This window comes from Carica papaya, chromosome 4 (assembly GCF_054855325.1).
Source record: "Carica papaya isolate Zhongbai chromosome 4, ASM5485532v1, whole genome shotgun sequence".
NCBI classification, from domain to species: domain Eukaryota; kingdom Viridiplantae; phylum Streptophyta; class Magnoliopsida; order Brassicales; family Caricaceae; genus Carica; species Carica papaya.
Genome location: NC_142312.1, coordinates 19,759,093 through 19,769,368, shown reverse-complemented (window position 1 = coordinate 19,769,368; position 10,276 = coordinate 19,759,093). Strand labels below are relative to the sequence as shown.

The 10,276-nt window shown below is 35.1% G+C and overlaps 1 protein-coding gene across 11 annotated transcripts; it reads right to left on the bottom strand.

The window, feature by feature from the left end:
• Positions 1–571: 571 nt before the first annotated feature.
• On the bottom strand, positions 572–9,630 carry LOC110812586 (SNF2 domain-containing protein CLASSY 3). 11 transcript variants are annotated; one of them, XM_088218049.1, is made up of 6 exons: positions 8,683–9,588; positions 8,247–8,334; positions 7,795–7,921; positions 6,202–7,582; positions 3,561–3,719; positions 572–2,751 (listed from the first exon to the last, which is right to left on the bottom strand). In XM_088218049.1, the coding sequence occupies exons 4-6, from the start codon at positions 7,573–7,575 to the stop codon at positions 817–819; spliced, it is 3,468 nt and encodes a 1,155-aa protein (XP_088074175.1). In that variant the 5' UTR covers positions 7,576–7,582; positions 7,795–7,921; positions 8,247–8,334; positions 8,683–9,588; the 3' UTR covers positions 572–816. The 11 variants fall into 11 exon arrangements, with proteins under 11 accessions (XP_088074175.1, XP_088074176.1, XP_088074182.1 ...); XM_088218050.1 differs by having other exon boundaries at positions 6,202–8,334; positions 8,683–8,796; positions 9,492–9,630; XM_088218056.1 differs by lacking the exon at positions 8,247–8,334 and having other exon boundaries at positions 6,202–7,921; positions 8,683–8,796; positions 9,492–9,630.
• Positions 9,631–10,276: the final 646 nt, after the last annotated feature.

Here is a 10,276-nt window from a genome sequence, read left to right as displayed (position 1 = left end):
TTAAAATTTTAAATATATATATATATATATTTTTTTGTAGTAAAAGTCATACTTTCTAAAAAAAACTGTACAATGTACTTTTTATAATTTTTAACTTTAAATATATCAAAAACAAATTTTAATTTTGGTTATTACCAAAAACAATTTTGTATTTTATTTAATTTTGCTGCAAAAGCGCTTTAAATTTCAAAATCTAAAACCAAATGCTGAGCTTAACACTCCTTAATCAATTTATGAAAATATGTTCTTTATTTATTTATTTAATTATCTATTTTATTGATAAATTTTCATATGCCCTTACACTAGAATTTTCATTTGTATTACTAAATACAGCACATACCTATAATATTTTAATTAGGTTTATTTTTATAATATTAAATTAAATTTAGAAAATCATAGTGAAATACATAAATTAATTTACATATTTTTCAAAGGGGCTGTGTATATTCTTACAGAAAAACTTCAAAAAAGCTATATGGTGTTGAAATTAATAATGTTATGATGTGTGCGTGCACGCATGCATGTAGGGATAGGGATGAGCTAGAAGGGGAACAGCCTCTCTGGCATAAGCTCTACCAACACAAATTACTTGTTATGAAAAACAAACAAAAAGATTGAATCAACCCTATTCAATACGATGTATTAGTGTATATATCCTTCTTGCATGAACTTTGCTGTGTTAGCAGACAAAACTATCTTCTTTGCAACTGTTGTAAACACAATGCAGCAAAAAATAGCCCACCAATTTCGAAATTTCTCGAGTATCGAAACATCTCAAGAGGATTATCAGTCATTGATTATGCTAAAAAGAATCAATTATTGAGCTATCAAGTCAAAAGTATCAATTAAATCAGATTCATTCTTCTGGTATATCTTCTCAAACATGTCCTTGAGCTTGTTATGTTGCATCATTTCTTCCAAAATTCTGTCCTCAAAATTTGATGCAATCTTCTGCATCTCACCACCCGTTTCATTAGAAGCGAACACCAACTCAGACATCCTATGTTTATTAGATTGTCGCTGAAATTTGTCTTCTTCCATCGTCCCACTTGTGATCAAATGGTACACATGAACAACTTTTTTCTGCCCAAGCCTGTATGCCCGACTTATAGCTTGTCTTTCTACTGAAGGGTTCCATGCAACATCAATTAAAATAACTCTTGAAGCTCCACTTAGATTAATACCCTCGGAACATGCTCTTGTTGAGGCAAGCAATACCTTTACCTCATTTGAATTGTTAAACGTGCTGATTAAAGTCTGGCGGTGCATTATGTCATACTTACCATCCATATAGAGAACTTCTTTTCCTTGAGTCCATTTCTTTCTATCCCTTAGCTGGTCCATTATCAAGGTCAATGGCTCAAGATATTGGGCAAAAATTAAGACTTTTTCGCCCAAGGCCTCACTGAGATGGAGGAGTTCGTTCACAAATTTAGTTTTCACTCCAGCATTAGGAATCATTCTACATTTTTCTAACTTCTTCCAATCAATATATCCATGATCCATTTCAGGATGACAATCAATCAACAGAGACGGATGAACAGAAACCAAAGAAACACGAAAATCCAGCAAAATTGTATTTCTTGTACCTTGGAGACCATCAAGGAGACTTTTCTGCAAATCAACTGGGCGTAGGACAACCACAGAGTGCCTCAATCCAGGAAGACTGTCTTTAAGTATTTTACCTTTATGTACATGCACAAATGGTGCAATTACATCTCTGATCACTTTCAGATTGTCAGCTTTAACATCCAAAAATTTTCCCATGGAACTAGTTAGAGAGGTCCATTTCCCTTTAGCTTCACTTCTTTTGCGAGCATGCCTTTTATGATCCTTGTCATCTCCAGGAGAGATTGTGTCTCCAAATTTCGGCAGCACTAAGCACAGTGTATTAAACAGCTCATCAAAATTATTTTGAAAAGGAGTTCCTGAAAGGATGATTCGCTTCTGCGTCTTTATATTTGATAAAGCCTTCCACATATAAGTTTGGTCATTTCGTGGTGTGTGCCCTTCATCCAGGATAAAAAGACCAGGAAGCTCAAGAAGAACTTTTCTAACCTTCTCATCTTTAGCCTTCCGGCGAGCTTTAACTTTCTTTGCCTTTCCTTTTACTCTCTCTTCTTCCCCAGCAAGTTCTTCAAAAAGTCTGTAGCTGACACCAAGGACACCTCCATCCTTCTTCCAAGAATATAATTTCACCATGCGGATAGCATTTATACTTCTTACCCCCTTTCTAGCTTGGCTGAGGTAATTAATAACCTTCTGATTTTCCGCTCCTGAAAACTCAGATTTGTTTAGATTGTGAAAAGGAATGCCAACCCTCCACTTTATGAACTCCTCTTCCCATGTAAGGAGCATACTACGAGGGGCAACAATGACTGGTCTGCATCTTGGATACAACATCATGTATGATTGTAGAAAAACTATCGTTAGTCGAGTTTTCCCAGTGCCAGGAGCATGTGATATAATGCATCCATTTCCACCATCAAATTGAGGTGGGACTTTCATCTTGTCAAGAATGATTCCTCCGGCTATATTCTTCCATATAAATTCAAAACCTTCCCTTTGATGTGGATACATACTATCTTTCACGCCAGGAATCATGTCCCACACTGTACCTTGCTTGATGGTGTAGGGATCAATGCCAGACTGGAAGTTGCAGAAAGAATCTTGGCGGCCAAGATCACCAAAAATAGAGTTCCCATCTGTGCCACCATCCCTTTTGTCTTGTTTTTTCCAAGAATATGTGTCCTGCAACATATAATATCTATATATATGGAAAAAACAAGTTCCAAATATTTACACATAAATAACAGGAAATGCTGTCCCCAGGTTTGATTAAACATTTTGAGACATTCTCCAGAGTACGCAAAATACTTTGATTAGAATCTACATTTTCCTAAAGAAAGATTGAAAACTAAATTGAAAACCATTGTCAATAAAGTTTGCATGGTGCAAGAACACCATCACAAAAATCTTCTCTAATGTTTTTTACTTTATCAGTTCTATCCTTGGATTGGACCCAACCTTCTCCTTCTCTATCCTATTTAATATATCCCTAGCATTATGTAGAGTACATGGAAAGAATCAAATAGTTAACTGCATATTTCCATAAATTATTACTGTATATTTCTAAGAGTTATTTCTATTGATTACATATTTATAGGAATTATTGCTATTTATTGTATAGCCATTTACTCTTAAAATTATGAAGATAAAATAGGAATGTAAAACTCTATAAAATCAACTTTTTGTACTCACTGGTCAAACCAAAAAATAAGAAAGAAAAAATCTTCCTTTTCCCCATCTGCATTCACATTATAAATAATCATATATGAATCCAACAGCAAACACCATCTTAACCAAATTATAAGTTACTACTATGCAACAAGCTATGAAAAAGCATTAATACTGAGAAAAAAAATGGATGTGCTCAACAACGAACCTAAATAAGTTTCCAACCGCACATGTACATAAGACTACTACTAGAAAATTCATCACATATGAAAATAAGCTCACAAGTCAATAGATCATAAATAAAACAGGATTATCTGACTTACAAAAGGGGGCACAATGTACTTGATTTCCTGTTGAATGAAACAGCAATACTTGCATTTGACTCCAATCTCTTCATCAAGAATAAGATGATGACTCCCCTTACTGCAAAGCGTAGCAATATCAAGATCAACCTCTGAACAGACCGCATATTCATTTTCAACCTGCTCGTCAACATGAATAACTCGAGTCAACCTATATTGATAAAATGAAAGATGACCAAGTGGAAACAAACAGAATGCAAGTAAACCTCTAAAAGCTTCGGGAAATGATAGTAAAAAGCCTAGGAAATTTTTGTAGAAGGTCTATAAAAATAAGAAATTACAATATTGTAAATATGGGCAGTAAGTCGGACATAAATAAACACCTAATATATCACCATTAACCATACATGCATACATTATAACAGAGTGCACATTAGGCCTTGATACATAAAAATAGTTTCCCTTGCTTTACATAACAATAAAACTTTGGTCGGTTTGACCAAGTACCAGCATAAGTATTAAAAGTAAAATAAAATACTCAAACCTCGTTATATTTTTTAAAATCAGTTCTACATTAAATCTCTTAATCCAAATTACAAGTAAATAAATTCTGTTCAAACCTTCAGACCCTGCAAATCTGGGTTACATGGTAAACTACAGCACAATAAAAGAAAGACAAAGAAAGTTGAGAAAAAAGTTGATAATCCTATAAATCTACAGCACAATAGATTTATAGGATTGTCTATCTGTAAAGAAAAGTTAAGATTTCATATGCAGTAGATAAACAGATTTATAGAATTATCTATCAGTAAATAGTTGCTAAGTCAATACATTTAATTTTTACTATCATCAACAATAATTACTTCAACAAATATATTCACATTAAGAACCAATGCATCAAAACCTCAAGAAATTTATGATAATATGCTCAATATCGAATAATAAACATCAAGCTAATCAAAGATAGAGGTCACGTTCACAATACACCTTGCAGCAAATGAAAACCACCAAGGAATTGAGGTGACATGCTCAGCACATAAGATATTTACGCCAAGGCAATAAGAGAGCGTTTTGCTTCAATGCAGAACATAAGGTCTCAAGCAGGTTATATTTCAAAATCCATGCCTGAATGCTTTTAATGTTTTTGTGTTAAAAAGGAATGTAAGAAAAATGGCTAGAAACCCCAGCGTAACTAATGTTTCCAAGATTTGCTAAGCTTGAGAGTTCAATCAAATTATTTTCTAATCACACACCAAAGATATTACACCCGAGGAAAAAATCAACTCGTATCAAAGAAAGGAATAAGGGGTTGATTTCCTATTTACTTGGAAACTGATGCTTGATTGGAGTGGAACATACATAATACTGAGGAAAACAAAATGAAATTAAAAAAAAAAAACACTTTTTTAATGCAGGAAAAATAAAATCCTCTTTCATTTCCTTATTCATTACAGAATAACATACCAAAATGTCAACACGTAAGTTTCTCTTTATTGACAGTAAAGTTTCTTCAAACCAAAATAAAAGAGAAAAAAGTTAAAAGAATCTTATAGGATTGGGAAATAAATGATTATAGCAATCTGTTATTGTGTTTGTACAGCATGAAGCTGAATGATGACAGAGGTAAAGAGTTTCGAAGCTTGATGAGAAGAGAGGTTTTTCAGTGAAATCGTTGTACAAGTTTCTTAGTATGAGTGATAACAGTGGCAGCAAAACAGCACCTTTCAAGAAAATATGGAAGACAAGAGCCCCTCCTAGAATGACATTTTTTTACTTATTTACTGCAAATAAATGTATTTTGATTACTGACATGCTAAAAAGGAAAGGTAGCACTATGGTTAGTAGATGCTACCTCTGCAAATCTGATGAGGAAACGTGCAACCACTTATTGTTGACTTTTCCGGCCACATAAAACATTTGGGCCACTGTTTTGAGTTTGTTGGGATTAAATTGGGTTATGGCTGATAATGTGAGTAGAGAGCTGTGGGCATGGGCGGGTTTCGTTTAGAAGAAAAGACATTTGTTACTTATTCCACTAATTATTTTTTGAGTTGTATGGAAGGAAAGAAAAGCGAGAGCATTTGAAGCTATAGAGACTAATTTTACAAACACTAGAGATAAATGAGTTCACACTTTTATCTCTATTTTGTTAGGTCATGACATCAAAGATTGGGATGATTTTGGACTTGTCATGGACCACTTTATTGACTTGTAACTATATTTTGTATACAGACGGTACCCCTTTGGTACCTTTGTGTATAATAATACATTTCTTTTATTTCAAAAAAAAAATTAAAAGAGAAAAAGAAATCAACCAAAACTGATAGAGGTAATTAAGTTGAAGAAAAATACAATTAGCTATCCAAACACTGGGCCAACATGAAATTCACAAGATCGCAATTTTTAATGTGCAAAAAAATCCCCTCTTTTTCTTTTTCCTTACAAATAACATACCAAAAGCTCAACATGTAGGTTTCTATATATTGATAATATACTGTCTTCAAACCAAAACCAAACAAAGAAAAAAGGTTCAACCAGAAGTGGTACAAGTAATTAATTTGCAGAAGAATACAATTAGCTACAGAACCTACTAGAAGTAGTCAAATCAAATAAATAAACAAAAGGTATGATTTTTTCCTGCTTGTTTAAAATGCCAACCTACCATATTACAAGCATGGGAATCAATCTCAAAGGATCGTTGAGCAAAGTTCATCTCTACCCAAAGATTATGCAACTCATTGTCGGAATCTGAATTCTTTGACATACTTGACTCATCAATTTGAAAAGTAAACGTCAATGGAAGGGTTGGCTCAGTTTCTGGATGGTTTCCTTGTTCCTTCAGGACATCACCCGAAGCAACAGTCTCTTCGAATAGCATTTCCTCCTCCTCCAACATGGAGTTTACCACCACCTTAACAATATCATGACTTTTGTGCATATGTTTCCTCTTTTTAGACACGGTTTTCCGGACAGAAGAAAAATTATTGTGGGAAACACCATTCTCTTCTTTGCTGCTTGTGACCAAATCATTCAAATCATGTTCCCAAATACGATCATTATCATCACAATCATGATGATCAAAAGTAGTTGCTGGTGATTGCTTGTTACCTTCTAAACTACTGAAGTCCCTACCATTAACATCATGATTTTTGGGCTTACATTTCTCTTTTCTGTACATGGTTTTCATGACAGCATAGTCCTCATCATCAGAATCATCATTGTCTTCTTCGCTCGTTCTCTCCAAATCATCCATATCTTCCTCCCAAACAACATCACCATCATCATCTTCATCATCATGATTCTCATCACAATCATCATCATCATCACCAGAAGCATCAGCAGCAATAGCTTCTGTATCTTTAATCCTTTCAACTCTCTGTTCAATACACAGTGAGCACCTGCAACCCTCTAACCTACTACAACTCCTACTAATAACATTCAACCCACCACCTTTATCCAACCCCTTACCAGTCATATCCCCATGATCATCAAAAGTAGCATCAGCTGCAACACCAACATCAGTATCTTCACTACTTTCACCTGATACTGGGGACTCACTACCTTCTGACCTACTAGTATTCCTAATAACAGTCGACCTAGTACTCTCAACCAAGTTCTCACCAATGAATATAACACCTTCATCACCATTGTCATCATCATCAATAACGATAACATCCCTACATTTCTCAGGGTTCAAGTCCCCACAATCCTTAGCATTCATTTCACGTACCCTATCCTTGTTCTCATCAGTCACCTTCTCCCTGGTCTTAATCCGTCTAGCCCGATTCTCTAAACCAGCAGATCCTTTGCAATTAAGCCCTAAATCTCTAGTCTCCATGTTTGTACCCTTTAGGCCTACCCTACCTAATTTACTGCCATTAACCCCTCTGTCTTCACTCTGTCCACTAGGCCTAGCTACATTCTTTCCATCCTCCTTCCTCCTCCTTTCATAGTACTCCTTGAAAAATTGTGCTTCTTTAAGTCTTGTCCTTCTTGCAACGGGTTGGTTATCAAGTTTCAATCTCTTTCCCTCCATTAGTGGTCTGAAACCAAACTCAAACCAAAACAAGGTTATTTAACAGAAAAGACAACATAAAAGCAGTTATTCAAGCAAGTAGCCATGCAAAAGAATACAAACTCACATGAAGATAAAAAAAATACAAAAGAACCGACAGAAGGCAGGTGTATAAAAACAGAAACCAGTATTAAGAGGCGATTCGCACAATAGAAATTCAGAACAAAATTAGACACAAACCTCACATCAAATCCAAATAAAGATAAGATCTGGATAATAAATATATATATTTATCCCCTTCTTTCAAAGGCCAAGGAAGCGAGTGGTTCATTCCCATGCAAGTGTTGTCCCCATTGTCTTGCATGAACTAGGTCAATCATAGAGAGAAATTTATGAGAACTGAGAGACATTGTAACAATGGTGGGAAGGGGCAAAGACTCCAAAAATATACTTTTAAATTTTGGTTAAAAATTTTTGGTCACTAACAATATTTTTAAAAGCAGGATTATTACTTCAAATCAGAGATTAAAACCAATCTTATAATATAGACTAATTATTAGAATTATCCTAATTTGCATTATATTACTTGCCCTAACTATCAAAAAGTGTGTGAGTATAACATCCATAAGTAAATAAATCCTAATATGTTAAATAATTTACAAGCTAACTTAAGAAGAGGGAAATTAAATTACCTACAGAACAAAACCAAATAAACAGGAATAAGATTTACTCCCTGTTTTCCCTCTACCTTCCGCTTTTAACTTCTCATGAACTTCCAATCTGGGAATCATAATAATCATGGTCAATTAACCTATAAGCAAGACAGTACAGCACTTTCTCTGCCCTTGAATCTTAGAATATTTTCTTGAAACAAATATTCACGTGAATGCATATAAAAGTCAATTTTCCAAGAAGGCATCTAATAAAGTCATATGCACATGTGAGCATGCAGTTTTCAAAAGCATATCTTCCCCCTCTTCTTTATAAGAAGCCCCCTTTCAAAAATGTGTTGTGCACATTCAAAATTTCTTCAAGTTGTCATAAACACAGCTATCGCATTCTAATTCTTTTGAAATACGATGTAGTCATGAATGTATTTGTGTTGCTAAGTAACATTCAGCAACTTACCAATTTGAGTATTACACAAAGATCAGTTTAAACCTTTCCTTTGCACAGTGTCACTTATAAAGCATCAAGGTCCTAAACAGTAAGCAATATGAACCCATATTGGCATCAATCAACCTGTCAAGAGATAACAATTGAAATATTTAACAATCCTCATACATAAATTACAGTATGTTGAAAGGTCTTTTGAAGCTAGTAAATGAAATCTTTGTAATGACAATATTAGGACACTAAAACAATGAGCCCATAGCGATATCTGACAGGCTTAAAGGGTCAACTTTAGACAGAAAGGCATCTGAGAACGAGTGCAAAAATTAATAACCTAACTTTCCCTTTTTATCTCTATAATAATGTTTTCCCCTAGATCGGATACAATTTCCTAAAATGAGAGATCAAATTGGAAAAACTAACAGAGAAGACCATTTGGGATTTATTCAAGCACTTCATACACAAATAACCATAAATGAGCTATGTTCAATAAATTACCCAATCACCCGACAGCAATATACAATAATTTAAGACAAAAGGGACTGGCTGTGCAAGAATAAACTGTTTGCAGCAAGCTACATACCACATCATCATATTATAATGCAACGTGATTGATAATCATTTTGTAGCTTTTCACAAGCACTAAACTATGCACATGCAGATTTCAGAAAATAATCCAATGGTAAACATAAGAGCAGAAATATAATATCAAATAATATCCATTGATTCTCAAGTTCATTTAGCATGTCGAAAGTTAATCGAGAAAAAAAAATATTACTTCTTCCTCTCTGTGTGAGATAAACATATATCCCAAAAAACCAGACCTAATTTCTCTCCAATCTGCTCACACCTTCCTTCTTCCTCTCCTGGCTTTTTGTTACGTGGTAAGATATTACTTTACCACAAAACAGTTTCCTCTCTGAATCTACTCCTATCTCTTCTTCCAACCACCTCTGTCTTCTCCTTTTTTTTCCTGATTTTATTTTTCTCTCTGTCTCTCGCTGCTCTTCTTTCTCTCTGTTTTCTCTTTCTCACTCTGCCCTCGCCTCTAATATCCTCTATATCACCTCTATTTTCGTCTCTAATTTCTCCCTAATCTCTGCTCTGTTTCCCCCTCTTTTTTCCTCTTCTTTTTTCAAAACCGTTCCCCTACTCTCTCCCCTCTCTTCTCTTTCTTCCTTCAAATGGCCCCGTCTCCACTCTCGAAACCCTAGAGTCTTCCTCTTGCCCCTCTCCCTTCCCCAAATCCCGACTCTGCTCTCCTCTTCATCTCTGTTATTTCAATCTCTCAAAACTCCTTTTTCTCTCTCAGTCTTAGACCGAAACCCCTTCCTTTTTTTCTTCCTTTCTTCTACCTCTCCACCCTCACCTCAAACTCAAAATCAGGGACCGTTTTATAGGCGTCCACTGTTGCATTGATCTGCAACTGCTCCCTCTCTTCTCTGCTCCCGCCTTGCAACAGCAGCCGCGCGCAGATGGCCCTTGCCTACTGCAATGCCTGTCCCAACACTTGTCTTGGTAGCAACGGCCTATGATCTGCACTAAGCTGCTGCAATGTCGATCTGTGGTGCGCGAGTAGTCCTACTTCCTGCGCAAGTAACTTCCTCTG

What these genes read in the sequence shown, in the direction of transcription:
- LOC110812586 (XM_088218050.1), bottom strand. Translation starts at nt 7,575, where the DNA reads ATGGAGGGAAAGAGATTGAAACTTGATAACCAACCCGTTGCAAGAAGG. An exon ending in ATTCCCATGCTTGTAATATG is followed by an intron (nt 3,720 to 6,201) that starts GTAGGTTGGCAT and finishes GTTGACGAGCAG; the next exon opens with GTTGAAAATGAATATGCGGT. An exon ending in AGTACATTGTGCCCCCTTTT is followed by an intron (nt 2,752 to 3,560) that starts GTAAGTCAGATA and finishes TATATGTTGCAG; the next exon opens with GACACATATTCTTGGAAAAA.